Source organism: Notolepis coatsorum (genome assembly GCF_963971535.1).
Source record: "Notolepis coatsorum genome assembly, chromosome: 2".
Taxonomy (NCBI): domain Eukaryota; kingdom Metazoa; phylum Chordata; class Actinopteri; order Aulopiformes; family Paralepididae; genus Notolepis; species Notolepis coatsorum.
The window spans coordinates 200,386,918-200,408,504 of record NC_140166.1 but is presented as its reverse complement, the minus strand read 5'-3'; the positions used below and the strand labels follow the sequence as shown (position 1 = coordinate 200,408,504).

Here is a 21,587-nt window from a genome sequence, read left to right as displayed (position 1 = left end):
GGTTATTAATTATACAATAGTATAACATTCAATAACACGATTTAATAAATAAAATATGGGGTAGAATACATATATATATAATTGTATTATATATTATAATAGAAAATATATCAATAAAGCATAGTTTTAAAACAAATTCGTTTCATTTGTATTTTTTTCAATGATGTGCATTTGTCTGTGTGTGTAGTGTACTACATTATATTTGAGTAGAAATCAACTAAGATATATTTGATGATACAGTATATAGATGATACAGTATATGATACTGTATGATGATGCAGTATATAGAAAGTCATGCAGTTGGAATCCCAAAACACATGTTGGCAAATCATGTTTTCTCAAGTTATTCTCAGGACAATAGTAACAGCAGGTGTCAGCATTGAGCCACATACTGAGTTATCAGGAGAGAGAGAGCAGAACCTTACAAAAAGTCATGGTAGTTTGATTTATTTTACTTAAATCATATGGTATCATCTAATTTAAACATTTAAACCTTGATACAGATGACAATATCATGGTAGTCACCAAAATATTATGTAAATACCACACATAAAGCCTAATAGAATTAAATCTAAAATATAATCAATCAATAAAGCATAGATTTAAAACACAACAAGTTTTTTCTGTCATCATAAGGCTTGGCTTAATCTTGCGTAAAGTGTGTTTGTGTACCATTAGTTTGTTTAATTAATACAATGGTTTGAGGGATGCAGTGGCTCCAGGTAAATTTAAACCAATAATAAGTAAATACATTTTCCTTGTAATTTGAAGTCGCATCGAGTTTTATGTACTTTTATGTGGTTAATACCAGTGGTTAAAAAGTTTTGCTTTAACACATTAAGTTAAATGTACTGTGTTATGAAAAATAAGGCAAATATTTGCAACGTGGACATTGAGATAGCTGCATCACAAGGGCCAGGTTAACTTAACCAGTAACCTCGTACATCTATGACATCTCTTCAGAGTCTTGTTCAGTTTGTCTTATTTACATTGGGGCATGATGGCATATTTAGTTATTTTGTTTAAAAGGCAATGTAGGAGCCATATATGTAAGTTTCAGTATTCTCTATGGTTTATGGTGTTGTATTGTTAGTTGCACTGTTACTTTAGGTGGTGGTGGGCGTGTTCACTGGGGTTTGGCGGCAATAGTAGTGTTCATAATGGGATTTCATTCGCCTTTTTCATTCGCCTTTTCACTTGTGTTGACATTTTACGCAAGAGCGCAAGTATTGTAAGAGCGCAAGTAACGCAAGATCGCTACAGTATTAGTTTATGTACTGTATGTACGTGTGTTTCATTAAGTGAAAGAATAAATAGTTTCAAAGTATACATTCTGGATGTGGAACTGAATTATTATATGATGCGCGTCACAATGTTCCCATAGGGTGCTCTGTTCATTGTAAGGATTTAATGTTTTTGAAGGAGACAAAGATATCACTTGAATTCAAATCACAATTTTGAAACACATAAGCCAATATGGGTTGAGGGTTTCATGGGTTTAAAGGCCCCATGAAATCAAAATAGATGTTTATGTTATTTTATGACATAAGTACTGCTTGTCACTTATACACCAGTATTTTCCCCAACAATGACAAAGAAAGTTACTATATTAATGGTATTTTAGAGTTTTTAATTTCCTGGGGGGAAAAAAATAAAGGTGATGAGTCATCCTGCACACAGGGGTGTATATACTAATTTAGCATCTAATGAAATGCTTTCTAGAATGACATTTACAGCACATTGTAACTAAGCTAGTGCTAGGCTTCTTTAATAAAAGAAAAATTTTAAGTTCAATGTTAGCTTGCTAGCTAATGTTACTAATGTTGCGTAACGTTGCGAAAGAACATTGCTAATACTGTAATGCGTCATATGTAATGCACATTCAGCATTATTGGCTACTGTAAGTGTAAACGCCAATCAGTATCCATGACAAGTCCCTCCCTAGCTTCCTGTTTTTATGTACAGTATATGAAATTATTTGGACAGGAAATTGCATTTGCCAACATTGACACGGTTACCATTGATCGGGTTATTGAGGTATGAGAAATTACTATATTATTATTCATTGTTATTATTATTATTGCAAGTCTGTTGTCAAAGAAGCAATGTTTGTTTTCCTGCAGCTTGTCACTGGCCCTGGTGTGCAGACTTATGGCATAAAGGCTTTGGAGGCTCTGCTGTCTGGTATCTCCTGGTATTACGCTAAGCCTATTCTGGCCGCTGAGGTGCGTGGCATCATGCCCACGGCTCTGTTTGCCCATGAAGCTCTGCTTGTATACCACTGCTGTAGCCGCTGCATCTATTGACTGTATGTAACATCAACACTACTCCATTAATTAAGGCTTCTCTGTGACGCTTATTGTTTGAACCTTCAAAAGGCTAATGAGAATATCCCTCTTTTTCACAGTCCACACCACTGTGACGCCACCACTACCTCAGAACTTCCAACTTTACAAGAATGAGATGCCCCTCTCCTGCTGCCAAGTGTTGGCGCAGGGCTGCACCCCAGAACTGAAATTCATGGTTCTGCTGAAGAAGGACGTCACTCTTGGAACAGAACCACATTAACGTGAAAATTGCTGACATGTAAGCATGCCAAACATTTAAACCTTTCACTGTAATCTAATAACCTAAATTACTTGAAAAATTAGACTGAATGGTTTGCAATCATGGATTTAAATTGTCCAAGGGTTACAGGGATATTCATTTTAAGGGTGCTCTGTTTGTGCATACCTTTGACACCAAATAATGATTTTTATTCTCCCATTCTCAGGCCATTTAGCTAATGTGTGACTTTAAGTGTGAATTTATTATTGTAAAAGTAAAAGCATCTAAACCAAAGATTCCAAAATGTATAATGTATTTATATATCTTTTTGCAACTCCCCAAATTAATCTTACAACCAGCCTACAGGGTCCCAAACCCCAGGTTGACTATACAACTTGTCTTAAGGAGCAAATTCACAAAGGGTTGTCTCACTAATATCTAGCTTGAAGTGAGAGTGGTTAAGGATCATCCTATACAATAGGTTAGTATTGTAATGGCCCACCAGATCTTTGAACATTATGAGTCAAACATTTATTTTTCTAATTATGTCATAGATCAGAATTGGTTTCAATTGACAATGTGAAACAAAATTGAACTAACAAAAACTGCAACACAAGTAACAAAATATGCTTTACATTGTGGGATACAAGCTTTCCATTGTTGGATAGATGGACAATTTCTTATTACATAATTAATGGGCAGTTTTGTAGTGCCAATTCTGGAAGTGGGGGAGCTGTCATAGAGTGTAGACATGTATGTCCTACATTTGGTTTATCATCTGAAAATAGAAATATGTGTGGGAGTCAGAACACATGGTAAATACACAAGATACAGCATGTAAATAAGACAGAACATGGTAAATACACAAGATACAATATGTAAATAAGACAGAACATGTGGTAAATACACATGTGTAAATAAGACAGAACACATGGTAAATACACAAGATACAACATGTAAACAAGACAGAACATGGTAAATACACAAGATACAACATGTAAACAAGACAGAACATGGTAAATACACAAGATACAACATGTAAATAAGTTGTTGGAAGTCTGGAAGATGTATTTCTTCACTTTTGACAGAGCTAGGCTATATCAGATTGCCCTTGCTTCCAGTTCTTGTGCTAAGCTATAGGCTAGCCGCTATAGTATGCAACCACATCTATCTCTGTACTGGACATATAGAGATGAAATTGATATCTATCTTCTTGTCTGTGTATTTCCCAAAATGTTGGAGTATTCATTTAACCTTACTGGAGACTTCACATCTAAACCGTAACCTCAACTAGAGATTAAAAAAAGAATCAGTGTAACTAAGTTACGTTTGATAGATAAATAGGTAGGACTAGGTAGTTCATTGTTTTAAGCATAATTATCAACGCCAATAATGTTTTCAAACTGATCCAACATTTATATTGCAAAATATCCTACAGTCATATAAATATAGGATATTTTGCAGGGCGTGGGGACAATGGAATGACATTTATATGGCAACAGAAGGACAGATAAGAACAGACAGATCATTCAAAAATGAAAAGTGTGTTGAACATGTTGCAAAACATCTTTCCACCACAACCTCCCAGAATTGTATGCACTGTTGCTTGCGTACAAGACACCCCTTGTGGCTTTGTATCAATATTGTGTCCATGTGGTTTATTGTCTTACAATGGCATGCAAATGTCTTGATTCTGATTGGCTAAAACACTTCTTTCAGACATTGTTATTTCTCATAACACACTCCACGTGATCCCAGTACCCGCCCACAACCGATTTATTTTTTCCTAATCACTCCGCCGTTTGTGTTTTTATGAATGAAACCAAGATGGCGGACAATAATCTTTATGAATGGATGTATTGATATTGTCATAACGACTCATTCAAAAACGATAAAGTCACGTGGAATGTGTTAGTTGCTTACACAATGTTGGATTAAAGGACACTGTCATTTCACTGTTAATATAATTTTCAATCAATCAATCAATCAATCAAATAACAACCGCTAACTTCACTGTTAGATGGCATGCTTTGTAGCAACCTATGTATAGATGTAGCACTGTCTATCTGTATGTCATATATGTTATGATGCATTGAAAATGGGGGACCCTGATGTAAACAAGACGAAAGTCTTTCTCTGGTCTGCATTCCCTTGACAATTGTGTGTATTGAGCTGTACTGTATTGTACCCATTCTGCAATCTGTTAATAACATTTTCAATCAATCAATCAAATAACAACCGGTAACTTCACTGTTAAATGGCATGCTTTGTAGCAACCTTCCTCTGCAAAAGGACACTGTTGCACGAAGCGATTTCACTGGATGTCCCGGACACAATGGAAGTATGGATATATTCATAACGAATCATTTAAAAAAGATACCGTTAACTGGAATATGTTAGTTGTTTACACAATGTTGGATTATGTAATTGGCTTGTCATGACCCATTGTCAAAACAATAATACATTGCAGGATTTATATGAAGTTTGTTGTTAGATGGCATGCTTTGAAGCACCGCACCTGCTTCTAGACACAGAGGCAATTTTTTTTACCTACTTTTTCTGCGGATGGTTTTGTGAATAAATCTCCATTATGCTTCAATTACTGTGTTTATTGTATAGCAATAAGGTTGGATGAATTCGGCCATTGTATAAAAGACATTACATCACTTGAAGTCGTGTGTTATACGAATTAGATCATGCCTAGGGGGGTCTAACGACCCTCGGCTGCGCCTCGGGCCTAACAACCACCCCTAGGCATGATCTAATTCGTATTTACGACGGGTCAATTGTTTGTGTAAATCTGCTTGACAATTGCTAACGTCAAAACATGATGAAATGTCATTGGAAACAATGGTCACCTTGACCATATAAAGAGAGATAAAGTGAGCAAACAGCTTCTGTGACTGTGCTGTTATTTTAACTTTGAAACCTCTTTTCAAAGAAATTATAGTGTCATGCCACGTACTTTCATGGGTTTTAAATGGTATAGAAGTGTGTAATGAATGTACAAAATAAAATTGTATTCTTCTGCAATACAATTGCGAAAAATGTATTGGGAAGTGTGTGTATTGATATACTCTTCTCAATCAGGAGAATCAACATCAGTTGAGCATGAAGTGACAGAAAACAGCATAAAAGCATGAATTTGGGTAAATAAACCCACAGCTTCTGCATACGCATATAACCTATACTGTGAATACAATATAAAAAAAAACAGCAGGAAACAGGTTAATAAAAAATGATTTACAACTTATTGAATGGTTTACACACACACACACACACACACACACACACACACACACACACACACACACACACACACACACACACACACACACACACACACACACACACACACACACACACACACACACACACACACACACACAAACCTTTTCCCATGCACAACCACTGCAAAACTGACACTGACCTGGCATACTGGTGACAGGTGCACAGATGACCCCAACCTTCATTGCATTGATTCAAACACCATCCCTCCCACTCTGCCCAAAAACCAAGCATTGTCCAAGTATTAAATGTCAATCTATCCAATCACTGTCCTCCCTGAAATATTGTCAGGACTGATTTGAAATCATACCTGTATGGTATGTTTAGTTGTTGTGTCTGTCTGAGACTGGACTCACGCAGCCCCATCAGCCATGAGAGCGCTTGTGCTTGCCCTGACTCTGACCCTTGTGGGTGAGTAGAATTCTCACTTCCTAAAGTGCCTGAGAAACTGTTTAACTAGGATAACATTGTCCTAACTCCACCATGACACATTATATCAATTTAAATCCAGGCCTTGTTACTAGCAAAGGGTATACAAGGGGTGTTTGAACAATTGAGTAGCTCAGACAAAGAACCTTTACGTCTGTTTGACATTTTCAGAGGAACAATGTTTTTAAAATGTATTACCTAAAGATGGTGAGTTAGAGTATTGTGTTCATTCATATTTAAAGAGAGTAGAGGCTGAGTACTTTCTGGTGATATATCACATTCACACTAATCACACCAAATTATTTGGATTGATTTTAAAACTGCAAACACATGGACTGTTCAAACATATTCTAAATGGACTTATATGGTATACTTCAGTGCAAGGGTTCAATTTCTATCATTTTTATAAAAGTGCTATTCCTACTATTTGTGAGCAGATAGGGAATAAGGTGGAACAAGATGTTGTTGGCATATCTATTAGCTCAATAAATTACCCCAGTGACGTGAAAATTTCATTTTACACAGATGATACTATACTTAATTCTAAAGCGTCCTCTTTTTACTTTATTGCTTTATTCTCCAATTCTCCATTTTTTCACAAACTCCATTTTTGAACATCAAATAGGGGCTAAATGTATCATGATAATTTCCATGATACATTTTGCCCTAATTTTATCATTTGAGTTTGTGCAAAAATGGAGAATTGGATTATATTATATGCTATTCTCTAGGGTCCAGGATTAAACCAATCAGCTCTATCTATTAGCAACATAAATGGAACACTGATTGAAAGAGTTTAATTTACAACTACAATGGCACCGAACTAGCATCAGATGAGTTAGCAAAGGGGAAATGGAGGAATTGACCATTTGTATGCTGGATATAGGCTAACTTCTATGTCATTTCTTTCTTTCTAGCCAGTAAACATTACCTTGGTAAGTACAAACTATAGTATAATCTGTATATCTATGGCATAGTTTGATGGTTTGTCACGGACTGCCTGCTTATAATTTGCCTCATGTCAATGTTTATATAATGTGGGTCAATATTGCTGTAGGGTGCATTTTGGTGTCTTGTATAAACAGAGTTGGGTCAGATTACTTACTGAAATGTAGTCAGTTACTGAATACAAATTACATGGTGATTTCTGTAATAAGTAACGTAATCCCTTGGATTATAAAACAATTGTAATTTAATCTAAATACTTTTGGATTACACTTTATACTAAAGAAAAGCAAATTACCCTTACAAAAACATTTACATACATATTACATGGTGATTTCTGTAAGTAACGTAATCCCTTGGATTATAAAACAATTGTAATTTAATCTAAATACTTTTGGATTACACTTTATACTAAAGAAAAGCAAATTACCCTTACAAAAACATTTACATTTTCAAACGCCTACAGGTGTACGGTATTGTTTCTTTTGTTCAAATCTTTGTTGTTGATGTTTTTAATCAAGGCCACAGGGAGGAGTTTGCTATTGTAGCACAAGAGGAGCACTTGTTGGCTGAAGAGCTCTTTAACTCTTCACTGAAGATGAGATGAGATTAAATGGTTGACCACTGCAACTGTCTTCTGGTGTCTTTGTGTGCATAATGAATTACTCTTTCAGCCCCTGATTTTGCTGGCAATAAGACATACGTGTACAACTATGATGCAATTATCATGGGTGGCCTGCCAGAGGAAGGTCTGGCAAAGGCCGGGGTAAAAGTCAGCAGCAAGGTCCTCATCAATTACGTTGCCCCGAGTACCTACTTGCTTAAGGTACATGTACAAATATAATGCTCCAACAAAAAGCTGAATGTATGTGTATTAAACAATGCTGTAAACAATGTCATTTTTATTCCATAGCTTGTGGATCCTGAGCTTTTTCAGTTTACTGGCATCGTGGGCAAAGATGCTTTTGTCCCAGCCACTAACCTCACTGCAGCGCTGGCCACTCAGCTCCTGACTCCCATCAAGTTTGATTATACCCACGGTTTTGTGGGAAAGATCTATGCCCCTCGCACTATCACAAAAACTGTGTTGAATATCTACAGAGGAATCCTTAATGTCCTTCAACTCAACATCAAGAAGACACGTAATGTCTACGAGGTGCAGGAGGTAAGATGTTATTTCCAAATGCCGATTTCAAATTCAGACTAGAATGATAGAGCGACCAAGTCATACTTGACCTTGTTGTATGTAGGCTGGAATTCAGGGTGTGTGCAAAACCCTGTATGCCGCCCATGAGGATGTAAAGTCAGAGCGCATCTTCTTGACCAAGACCAAGGACTTGAACAAATGCCAAGAGAGGATCATGAAGGACATTGGCTTGGCTTACACCGAGACATGTGTTGAGTGCCAGCAGGTCAGTTCAAAATCCTTTTTTTTGTCATAATATTATATATTATAGTAAAGATTAGATTAGATTCAAATGTATTGTCATTATACACTACAACGAAAATAAGTGCAAATGTAGCAGTAAAGTGCAACAGCAACGTACAGGTGATTAAACTGGGTTAAAAAATACTCTTAGTATGCGCCGACCCGCCGGCGGGACGTTTTTAGGATGATTTGCCCACCGGCACTTTGGCGACCCCTAGTGGCTCGGGGTGCATATTTTGTAATACAATATATATATCGAATTGAAGCCTTATTTGTTGCCTGTCGATAGCAACAAAATCCGACTAAATCCGTTCAGCGGTTCTCGAGTTACATGCCGGTATTTGAGGCTTGTGCAAAGTACACGGTATTGCACAAAATACCACTCCCAACTCTTGGCGCAGTAGTTCCGCCAATCTAGATCCGATCTCGAAAATGATTGTGGATTTTTGTAGCCAATGAGTGTGGCTTTCCAATGATAACCCACGTGGGGATGTATGAATCTAAAAAAACAAAAAAAAACTAACGAGCGAAAACAGGAAGAGAAAAACAGCCGAATGAATTGAAGTCTATGAGAAAACTCAGTTTTTATTTTGTACACAGTTTACCAAAATCACTCCTAATCACTCATTTCTGAATGGATCTTTATGAAATTTGGACATGTACTACATAAGGCTTCAGGCTATGGGTCCGTTTGTAAGCCATACCACCTTCTGGGGAAATACTACCTCTGGACTACTAACTACTACAGAAAAACTTGAGTAAGGGGGCGGCCGGGTAGCGCAGCGGACTAAGCGTCTGTCTACCACCGCAGAGACACTGGTATCGAATCCAGCTGTCAGCGGTGCCACCGGCTTGGCTGGTCGTCATACTGACACAATTGGCAGCGTCAGCGGGAGGGAAGCCGGTGGGTGGTAATCTGGTCGTTGTAAACAGCGACTCCTACAAGAAAACAAGTTTTTCTACAAGTTCAGACCTATGTTACTCTATTACGTTAGCACTAAAAGTTAATTATTTGTTTTCATCTTTCGAAAGACACCAGGCTCATTCATGTGCTATAAGTATAAAGTATGTTGTTTTGGTTTGCAAAAAAAGTATGCAGTCCTCAAAAACTAAAACTAAAATGGCCAAAATGGCCATTGCAGGTTAAGAGGTTATTAAAAAAGTACTACTTTGTGTGTGTAGTGCAAATCAGATGTATGTACAGAGTTGTAGCATAATGTGTATTGTGATACAGATACTGTAAAGACAGTATGGTAGTAGTCATACTGGCCAGCAGCATAACTAGTAAGAGTAGGATGTGTACAGATATAAATATAGCATCTACAGATATGTAAAAGGACTATGTGCAGGTAAATACAGACAGGTGTCGATGGATACTGGATAGATATATATGTGATATATATGTGACTAAGATCCTCCAACCAGGCTCGGCTGGTCCCCCCCCCCCCCCCCGCTCCTTCAAGGCCGTAGCCCCCAAACTATGGAACCAGCTTCCCCTGGAGATTCGATCTGCCCCTACGCTGGAGACATTTAAGGCCCGTTTAAATAAAGGTTAAATAAATGTAAAAAAAATATTATAATAATAATAATTGAAAACCGATACCGATAATTTCCGATACATTTGAATGCCAATATCGGACATCCCTAATATATATGATATATACAGCATTATTGTACATGCTATCATACAGAGCTATGGGTTATATGCAGGTGTATAAGTAAGTATATAGAGGGGTTATATGCAGGTATATTCAGACAAATATGTATATATATATGCAGTAAATATATATGTAATATGTAAAGTAATAAAGCAACTACATGGCTTCTTTACACAGACCACAAACAACCTAATGGGGGCTGTAGCATACAACTACGTCTTGAAGCAAACATCAGCCACTGGTGTCCTGATTATGAAGGCAACTGTCAATGAACTGATTCAGTTTTCACCCATCAAAGAGAGGAACGGTGCAGCTCAGATGGAGACAAAGTAAGCTGTTACAGAATATGAAACTGTGGCAATATTTTGCATTTTCTGATCTCGGACTGATCCCCCCCCCCCCCCACCCCCATTTATTATTTTAAGACAAACCTTGGTCTTCCGTGAGATTCAAGAGATCCCAGTGGTACCCGTCAAAGCAGAGTACATACACCGGGGATCCCTGAAGTACAAGTTTGCATCTGAACTACTCCAGACACCTATTCAGCTCATTAAGATAATCAACCCGAGGGCTCAGGTATTGTGTCACATTGATTTCCAAGTATAGATGAAAAAGTGGTGCTGGACAATTAGGCCAATTCAAATGACTGGACTTGATTTCCTATTCTTAGATTGTGGAGCTTCTGAAATATCTGGTCACCAACCCTGTGGAAAAGGTCCACGAAGATGCACCTCTGAAGTTTGTGGAGCTCATTCAGCTCCTGCGAATGGCCAGCCTTGAGGACATTAAGATGATCTGGACTCGGTACAAGATGAGACCTGCTTTCAGGTGATTTTCAGGGTGTGAATATATAACAAAGTAAGAAGTGTATATACACGTACCTGTATTATTTAATTCCCTTGCAATTTTTATAGACAATGGTTACTGGATGCTATCCCTGTCATTGGAACTCCACTTGCTTTGGGCTTCATCGAGGAGAAGTACATTGCCGATGAGATTACTAATGCTGAAGCAGTCCAGGCATTGGTCGCAGCTGTGCACATGACGACAGCTGACCTGCAGACTATCAAGCTTGTTAAGGTGGGTACAATTTCAAACTAGCGCATAACTTGTAAGACAGTCTTTAAGATTCAAGGTATGAAATAACTCTTTTACAACTAGAGTCTTATGCATTTTTGTTTGCATTTTGTACTTTCGTTTTCTATATTGTATATTTTGTTTACTGTTTAGTCTTTATTCTTTTAAATGTTTTACTGTATGAAGCACAATCTCAGGAGGCTCATACAGAACCAAGCATGTCACTGTAATGTGCATGTACCTTATGTGACAAATAAAACAAACCTTGAACGTGTACTCTTCTAGAAACTTGCATTCACCGGCAAAATGCAGGAAAACCCTATTCTGCATGAAGTGCTTTTGCTTGGCTATGGTACCATGGTTGCCAAATACTGTGCTGGGACGTCCATCTGCCTTACGAAAGTTATGAGGGTAAGAGGGTCTTTGTTTTCCTAAATTGCCAATGTTGGATCTGGTAATTCGGAGGGTCACGGTTCAATTCCCGCTCCTCCCGGGCAGCGTGTCGAAGTGTCCTTGAGCAAGACACTTAACCCCTAGTGGCTCCCGATGAGCAGGTTGGCCTCCGCCATCGATGTGTGAGTGAATGGGTAAAATGTGAGGAACAAATTGTAAAGCGCTTTGGATAAAAGCTGTTATATAAATGCACCTTTTACCATTTTTATTTATACTTTACAGCCCATCCATGAGAAAATTGTGGACGCTGTTGCAAGGAATGCAATTGAGGAGATCATCCTTCTTCTCAAAGTTCTGGGCAACTCTGGCCATCCATCAAGCCTTAAGCCAATCATGAAGGTCCTACCCCTATTCGGAACTGCGGCAGCTGCTGCTCTGCCTACGAGAGTCCACGCTCACGCCATTTTAGCCTTGAGGAACATCGCAAAGAAGCAACCCAGAATGGTCTGTACATTTCTGATATTGAAGGATCTATGCAGTGACACAGTAGTAAGGACTCTTTGGTGTCTTTTCTCTCATGATTTAGATTCATCAAGTGGCTGTTCGGTTGTTCACGCACAAGACTCTCCATCCAGAGCTCCGCATGCTTGCTTGCATTGTGCTGTTTGAGGCAAAGCCACCGATGGGTCTGGTGACTACTCTTGCCAATGTTCTGAAGACAGAAGAGAACCTACAGGTGGCTAGCTTCACTTATTCTCACATGAAGTCCTTGGCTAAGTCTACAGCTGTCCACCCAGCACTGTAAGAGCACAGCTTCAACCTAATACATCATGGATTCTACCTAAATTAATTGACATATTAATTAAGTAATACATTAATTACATAATTTCATTGCAGTGCTGCAGCTTGCAACGTGGCTCTCAGAATCCTTGGCCCCAAACTGGATAGACAAAACTATCGCTTCAGCAAAGCTCTCCACCTGGAAGTCTACAATGGTAACGATCACATTGTCAGTTGGATATCACATTGCTAGTCCCCCCCGTATGATATATTAATCTAACTGTATTTTACTTCACTCTTTGTAAGAGCCCTTGATGATTGGTGCTGCTGCCACTGCTTACTACATCAATGATGCTGCCACCATTTTGCCCAGATCTGTTGTAGCTAAAGTCCGTGCCTACCTATCTGGAGCTGCTGCTGATGTTCTTGAGGTAAAACTATTTGCAAATCTAACCGCAAAACATTCACAAACAAATTTGTATTATGAGATCAGTTTAAATATATATATATTTTTTAACATGTTGCATTTCATTCAGATTGGAGTAAGAACTGAGGGACTGCAGGAGGCCCTTCTGAAAAACCCAATGGTTACAGAGAATGTTGACAGAATCACCAAGATGAAGAGTGTCATCAGGGCTGTAAGCAAACAGAAACATTATGCTTCACAAACAGAAGGCTGTGACAGATAAGTAACTTATATGCTATCCTCTCTTTCCACAGCTGTCCCAGTGGAGATCTTTGCCAACCAGCCAGCCTCTGGCTTCTGTATATGTGAAAGTATTCGGACAGGAAATTGCCTTTGCCAACATTGACAAACCTATTGTTGAACAAGCCATTGCGGTAAATGTCAAGACAATCTTTTCACCTTAAGACAATTTGAAGTATGACAACGACGCTAAATATCCTTTCTTTGCAGTTTGCCACTGGACCCTCTGCTAAGGCCTATGGAAAGGACACACTGCAGACACTGCTGTCTGGATTCTCTTTCAAATACGCTAAAGCTGTTCTGGCTGCTGAGGTGCGTCGCATCCTGCCCACGGCTGCTGGCTTGCCCATGGAGCTCAGTCTGTATACAGCTGCAGTGGCTGCGGCATCTGTCAGAGGTAAGTCATTACAAACGAGGATATGCCCTATTTAGTCTGCTGCAGGCTCAGTGTAGTTCAGGACAATTCATTGAATTAGCATAAATGGTAAATGGTGCATTTATATAGCAGCTTTTATCCAAAGCGCTTTACCATTTGTCCCTCACATATTACCCATTCACTCACACATTCACACACCGACGGCAGAGGCAACCATGCAAGGAGCCAACCTGCTCGTCGGGAGCAGTTAGGGGTCTTGCTCAAGGACACTTCGACACTCTGCCCGGGAGGAGCGGGAATCGAACTGGGAACCTCTGGATTAACAGATGACTGCTCTACCTCCCCCCATAGTCCCCCCCCCCCCCCCCCCCCCTACATCATCTAGGTCGTCCTCGGACGGGCCCTCCATCGGTGCTTCCAGTCATCCCGATCCTCCATGCATCTGGCTAGCTCGCCGGTGCATTCTACACTTAATACAATTATTGGTTTCCAGAGGAACTGGAAATCCGTTGGTAAAAGTAATCAGGCATCCTGCGTATGTAAAAGAGGCAGTGAGTTGGGGATGTAATCATGCTAAGAAGTGAGACATGCTTTTACATTTGTTTTGGTAGTTAAGGCCATCATGGAACCAGCTTTGCAAGAACCCTTCCACATTGCTCACCTGCTGAACACAGACGTGAGACTTGAGACTGAAGTCAAACCAAGGTGGGTATGACCTTTGGTATTACAATTGTCCTAAACAACAATCACATTATCTAAATATCATTACATGTAATGTATACCTTTCCTCTTTTAGTGTTGCAGTGCATTCGTTTGCTGTGATGGGAGTAAATACCGCCTTGATCCAGGCTACTCTGTTGGCCAAAGCTAAAGTCACCTCTATTCTGCCCGCAAAGATTGTGGCAAGACTTGACATCAACAAAGGAAACTTCAAGATCGAGGCACTGCCTGTTTCTATACCTAAACACGTTGCAGCTGTGAAGTAAGTCTGTTGCTTTACACACTTCAAGACATAGAACATGTCTTCCATTAGACACTAGACACATAGACACTTCAAACGTCCCCCATTCAAGAGAAAACAATGTATTCCTTCAACAGGTTTGAAACTCTTGCTATAGCAAGAAATGTGGAGGATCTCCCTGCTGCCAGCATCATGCCCATCATCCCAACCCAAACCACCTTTTCTCTTGCTAGTAGCCAGGTGAGTCTTACATACCGTTTCCAGAGATAATAGTTACACGTGTTGACATGTTATCATACCATTTATCTTCTTTCTTCTACCCTTTTCAGTCAAAAATCATTAATTCTTCAGCCAACTTCAAACCGACTGTCGAGACCAAAAAAGCTGTGTTTAAGAAGACCTACTATGCCAGAATTATGGGACTTAATAACTGTGTTAAGGTAGCCTCTGAGAATGCCGCCTTCATCAAAGACTCTCCTTTCTACAGACTGATTGGAAAGCATTATGTTACTGTCGCTGTGAGACCTGGCAAGTATTAAACATACACAGCTTTAAAATATGTCAGAGGATTACACGTTTTGTAACTTGTCATAGAACTGAGTCATAAGCGAGCGGTCAGGTGGCGTAACGGAGATTGCGTTTGTCACCAACCCCCGGAGACACTGGATTCGCCTGTTCGAATCCAGCTCACAGCTCCGGGGTTGTCACCAGCTTGGCTGGCCGTTCACACTAATACAATTGGCAGTATTAGAGGGTGGGAGAAGCTGGCGGGGTGGGTCCGGGTCGTTGTAAACAGCGACTCCTACAGTTCGGTCGGGGCGCCTGCTAAGCGCGGATAGGATCTAAGGGCGGTAGTGTGATCCTTCCACACGTTACACGCTCTCAGTGAGAGTCCGTGCTGCCAGGTGAAAATAAGCGGTTGATTGGCTGGACGTGTGTCGGAGGAAGCACGTGATAGCCTCCACTCTCCCAGACCGACTGTGGGGGGTAAGTGCGCAGCGACCAGGAAGGGGATTGGGAATTGGCATAACGACTAACATTGGGATGGGAGAAAATCGGAGGAAAATGGAGGGGGAAAAAGATATAAAAAAAAAAAAAGCAATTATCATTAGGCGACACCCACAACATACAACATCCAACATACAATATACACATTTAGATTATGAATAATAATTGTGTACACAAGTTTCACAAAAATGACAAAAAAAATAAGAGATAAATTCTTGGAATTTATGGAAAACACTTTTGATCAAACATTTTAATAACTTTACAGACATGCATCCTTATCTGTACTTAGCATAAAAACCTAGATGTTAACTGGACAAACTGCTGTGGAGTTATATAGAATATTGTCATAAGCCACGTACCATCCTCAAGCCAATCAGAGCAAGGTTATACATACATTTCTGTCCCACCGAACATTCAGGCCTTTTGTTCATCGGTCTATTTTGATTGATTGTGAAGATATCTTGGTGGACGGACAAATTAAAACACAACAGATACAATGTAAATAATATATCTTGGTTGGTGCGGGGTGTAATTACATATGCATAAATGTACTGTTAAAAAAGCTAAGAAAGGGATTAAAAGGTGTATTTCTATTGTTGGGCTTAACTTGTGGAACAATGCTGATATACATTTAAGAATGAGTTTTGCTTTTGGTTTTTAAAGAAAATGGTTTGTATAGCTATTTTTGAAGATTACAAATGTGAATAATTGTTTTGTTATTTTCTTTTAGAATACTGTTTTGGAGTCTTAATTTAGTTAAGAATATAGGACAGGGATATATAAGCATTATGCTTCAGTCTGTACCTTTTCAGTCACTGCCTGATTCAAAGATTGTTAAATGATTGTATATTGTATTGTGTGGTGACTGAATAAACTACTACTACCACTACATTACAAATATAAGAACAAGTGTTAGTAACATGTGTTTTTCAGTTCCAGGTGAAGCCATTGAGAAGCTGGAGATGGAGATTCAAGTTGGACCAAAGGCTGCAGAGAAGATCATCAAACAGATCACCCTGAGCGAAGACGAAATCGAAGCAATACCAGTCTTGAAGAAGCTCAAGAAAATCCTGGTTCCTGGTCTGAAGAACGGCATCAGATCTTCAAGCAGTTCCTCGAGTTCCTCATCTGCGAGGAGCATCAGCAGCAGCAGCAGAAGCAGTTCTTCTAGTTCCTCCAGGTCTCATCTCTCAAAGGTAACGCTTCAAGATTCTTTCCAAAAAATAAAGAGTAAAAGAATATAGAGAGTGTTCAATCTCCTCTCATCACAGTGTACAAAGGGTGAAATCTGACAAAAATATTTCTGATTTCAAACAGGCTGAGATTATCTACAATTTTGAGAAGAACCACAAGAAGCAGGTAGGCTCTTGCTCTGTGACAATATGCTCTATGATTTATACAGTACATGTATAATAAGGTTCTTTCATGCTTTTTTTCTCCAGGCTGTTGTCTCTCAAGCCACTTCCCAGGCCAGAGTCTCCAGAAGCAGAAGCAGTGCTTCCAGTTTTGAGGCCATCTACCAACAGGTGGACCTTTACAGTCTTTGACTTTAAAACCCAAAGCGGTGTTCTCACATTGCAAGTTTGCACATTAATTAATATTCTTTAAACATCATTTGTGTTCTCAGAATACATTCCTGGCCAGCGCTGTTGCTCCTGCCGTGACGATCCTCTTCCGTGTTGTGAGAGCAGACAATGTGATGGAGGGAATCCAAATCACTGCCTACCTGGACAAGGATACTCGCAGAGTGCAGATCATTGTAGTTACTTTGGCTGAGAGTGACCCCTGGAAGTTGTGTGCTGATGGTGTGCAGCTCAGCATGCACAAAGTTACAGTAAGATCTTTTTTTTAATGTATGATCCTATCATTATATATATAATCATATATATTATATAATGAAACCGAGTGGATTTGATCCTGGGACCATAGGATCCACAGGTGGCCGCACTAACCAGCTGAGCTAAAGGCTGTGACCGACTCATCTGTAGTTTACACACACACACACACACACACACACACACACACACGCACGCACGCACACACACACACACGCACGCACACACACACACACACACACACACACACGTGTATAAATAGCCTTTTCAGTATAAAGTAGTCATCAGTTATGTATACATGGATTGAATGAACAGTGATATTTTGCACATCTTTACCCCAATAGGCCAAGCTCGCCTGGGGGGCGGACTGTAAGCAATACGACACCATGTTCACAGCTGAGACTGGTCTGGTGGGACAGAGCCCTGCAGTCCGCCTGAGGACGTCTTGGGACAAACTGCCCAGCATTCTTTTATCCTATGCAGATAAATATGCAAAGATGTAAGGTTACTTACGACCTCATTACAGTACATACAATTTGTAGATGTGTTCCCCCAGTGTTTTTGTCATTATTCCCGCCGCTGTTATGTACAAAGTACAATGCTGTTGTTTGTGTAAAATGCCTTTTACAGTGCAGAGTACATCCCTAGTAGCTACTATCTTCCTGGTCTGATCAAAGTGGATGAGGTCAACAGTGGGAAGCAGCTGTCACTCTCTGTGGTTACAACATCTGAGAAGACCCTGGACGTCTTCTTTAAATCACCTACAGTATGAGGAACTACATTTAACTCCTGAATCATAGAAGCCATATATATATATATATTTTTTTTTAATGTTTATACCCTGCTCTCTAATCATCATGCATGTATGGTTCTTTCAGAGGACCTATAAGTTACCTGTGCATCTCCCATTCGCTATGCCACTCAAGAAGATCGCTGGTCTCGTCCCCTTTGATGACAACATTGTTGACCATATCCAATACCTGGTCGCTAAGGCTGGTACAGGTGATACATTTAGCCAATCTTATGGTTTTCTATAGAATGCATTTACCAATTATTATTAAAAATTTGAAGTGTCCAGGCCAGTCAGTGTTAAGTGAATACAAGCTATTTCTATTACATTTCAGCTGAATGTAGTTTTGTCAGAGACACACTGACTACCTTCAACAACGTAAAATACCGGAATGAGATGCCACTCTCTTGCTACCAAGTGTTGGCTCAGGACTGCACTGAAGAACTTAAATTCCTTGTTTTGCTGAAGAAGAATCACATTGAACAAAACCATATCAATGTGCAAATTGCTAACATGTGAGTACTCAAAAAACAAAAAACAAATTTATATGATAAGTAACTATAATAAATATTATAACTTAAGTAACACTTTTTCATTTCTGCATTTCTAGTGATATTGACATGTACCCTAAGAATGATGATGTGGTTGTAAAGGTTAATGGAATAGAAATTCCCATCATCAACCTTCCATACCAGCATCCTACAGGTTTCTATAAATATGCATTCTACCTTCAACAAGCAGATAATTAATTCAAATATTATTCCCTTAACTAAACTATACATTATGACTTTTATCAGGCAACATTTCTCACACTTAATGACCATGCAGCTACAACACATCCTACACTGTGACGAAACAAAAATTTAAATTAAACGTACTACATATGCTCATATTTAAATATAATATATATATATAAATAAATAAAAATGCAACTGCTTTTTACTTAAAGGTGCAATCCAGATCAGACAGAAGGATGGAGGCATCTCTCTCCAAGCTCCAAGCCATGGTCTCCATGAAGTCTACTTAGATAGGAACTCATGGAAGGTAAAAGGAAAACTATGGATTCAAGTAAAATTACATTTTTTTTGCTTCGATAGAGAATTAATTAAATGTGAATGTTTCCAGAAGTGTGTAACTGTGTTGGGTATCACCACTGATTTCCTGAATTGATTTGATTCCAATTCACAAGGTCCCAATTTGTTTTGCAATTTGATTAGATTCTATATGGATTCGGTTAGGGATATTCCAGTTACAATACCAATTTTTCTTGGATATGAAAGAGATTCTCAGAGAACTAATGCTGTAAATTAATTAATTAATTAATACAAATAAATAAAAAAGGAATCCACTAACCTAGTGCATTATAAAACATATTAATGTTTACATTAATAATTGACCCCAAAGCAGTTACATTAATGTACTTTTTATTTAACATGACCAACATACTACAGCAGTCAACACAATATTGCATATATATATATATAATTTATTTATTTATTTATTCTTTATTTATTAGATCTTGGGATTTTAGGAAATTGATATTGGAGTATTCAAATGAAGATCGATTAGAAAATTGTTAGAAATGTTATTGTATGATCTGTCAAAAAAGATGGTTAAACAGCACAATTCAGGACAGCTCATAATCACAGAATGAAGAACAATCATTTGGATCCCATCTGGAGATAAATCAAAGATTCAGTTAAATTAGAATCTAATGTGCCGTTTGGTCTGTCCATACAGGTTCAAGTTGTGGACTGGATGAAGGGACAGACTTGTGGACTCTGTGGAAAGGCTGATGGGGAAGTCAGACAGGAGTACCGCACACCTAACGGACGCCTGACCAAGAGCGCCGTCAGCTATGCTCATTCCTGGGTTCTGTCATCTGAGAGCTGCCGTGACGCCACTGGTAAGACTTAAAGGCTTCTTAGCGTCTCGTTGGTCAGCATGGAATGAAACGGATCAATCAAGATCACTGTTTTTACATACCTCTCCATTCCAGAATGCCGTATGAAGCTTCAATCTGTGAAGCTGGAGAAGCAGATGAACGTCCATGGCGTGGTGTCCAAATGCTACTCTGTTGAGCCTGTGCTGCGTTGCCTGAATGGTTGCTTCCCAGTGAGGACCACTCCTGTCACTGTTGGCTTCCACTGCCTGCCTGTCGGTGAGTCAATAAAGCACAGCTGTTTTACTGAATAGAACTACAGGATCTAATGTAAATTCACACTAAATGCCACAGTCCCTAATCGCTTTACTCTCAACCCCCATTCCAGGTACTAGCCTGACCTCTGAGGGTCGGACCAACATCTATGAGAAGAGTGTTGACCTGAGGGAAACAACAGAAGCCCACGTGGCCTGTAGCTGCACCACTCCGTGTGCTTGATTTCCATCGTCTTCTGTCGCATTTTATTTTAATGTACATTAAATAAATGTCAAGCAATATCGCAAAGTAAACTGTCTGAAAGTTTCTTCAAACATGCTAACTATCAAGGGTATTACAGATAATAAAAACTAAGGATACAACTATGCATGGAACCATGATCAGACTTCCTATCAGATTACAGTATGTTCATTCAAAGACAGCTCTTGCTATCTCCACCCCATTTTCCTCCTTAGATTTTATATTTGTTACTTTCACACACAAATCCACACTTGGAGATCACTATAGCCAAGCGAACAAGGACTAAACTGAACTCTATTCTTTTTTTTGAAGGCCATCCTCTGTATAATGTATTTGATGCTCTGCGAACAGGCGTTTGATGCCTCGATACTCTACTGAGCGACTGAGAAGGTCCTTTGTTCCTGCTGCGGTTAAATTCTTTAACGAACACAGCTAGCTGTGAAAGTATCCTAAATACAGTTAAAAGTCCTGGTAACTTGTAAACGGTTCGGACTTCAGCAAATTCACTGAGTGATACATCATGCTCTCTCCACTCTTTCCACATTAACAGTAATGTTAATGCTTCAAATCTAGTCACAATTCCTCTGTGAATGCATTAATGTTACAGTCTTACATATCCTTGTCCTAAATGAGTCATGGCTTAAGAAAAGCATTGTTGATTCAGATGTAGCTCTAATGGGCTACAATCTGTACAGGGTGGATCGAGCTCAGAGGGGGGTGGAGTGGTCATATATATCAAAGCAAGTTTATCTATTTTAGATTCAGTCTCCATACCAAAAACAATTGAAATATTGCTTTAAAGATAAACCAAACCCAGATTATAACAGAACCGACTAGACACACCTTGAAAGACTTCTCAAAATCCACACTAATTGATTGATATTTTCCAATAGAATAGGTAATAGTTAGTGATCATTGTCCTACTGCATGTGTGAGGAGTGCAAACATGGAAAAAACGAGATCACAT

The 21,587-nt window shown here is 39.1% G+C and overlaps 1 protein-coding gene across 1 annotated transcript; it reads left to right on the top strand.

The window, feature by feature from the left end:
• Positions 1 to 2,105: 2,105 nt before the first annotated feature.
• LOC311223692 (vitellogenin-like) lies at positions 2,106 to 20,618 on the top strand (the record flags this gene model as incomplete). Its single annotated transcript, XM_084308464.1, has 32 exons — positions 2,106 to 2,286; positions 7,884 to 8,035; positions 8,123 to 8,374; positions 8,460 to 8,621; positions 10,483 to 10,625; positions 10,722 to 10,872; positions 10,967 to 11,124; positions 11,211 to 11,376; positions 12,049 to 12,270; positions 12,353 to 12,567; positions 12,664 to 12,761; positions 12,853 to 12,977; positions 13,083 to 13,184; positions 13,267 to 13,386; positions 13,463 to 13,649; positions 14,240 to 14,333; positions 14,425 to 14,610; positions 14,727 to 14,829; positions 14,919 to 15,117; positions 16,537 to 16,793; positions 16,915 to 16,956; positions 17,040 to 17,123; positions 17,225 to 17,431; positions 17,777 to 17,931; positions 18,063 to 18,198; positions 18,311 to 18,434; positions 18,557 to 18,737; positions 18,833 to 18,927; positions 19,172 to 19,266; positions 19,963 to 20,128; positions 20,222 to 20,383; positions 20,493 to 20,618. 32 exons carry the CDS (start codon positions 2,106 to 2,108, stop codon positions 20,600 to 20,602), a joined length of 4,830 nt encoding a protein of 1,609 aa, XP_084164590.1. The 3' UTR covers positions 20,603 to 20,618.
• Positions 20,619 to 21,587: the final 969 nt, after the last annotated feature.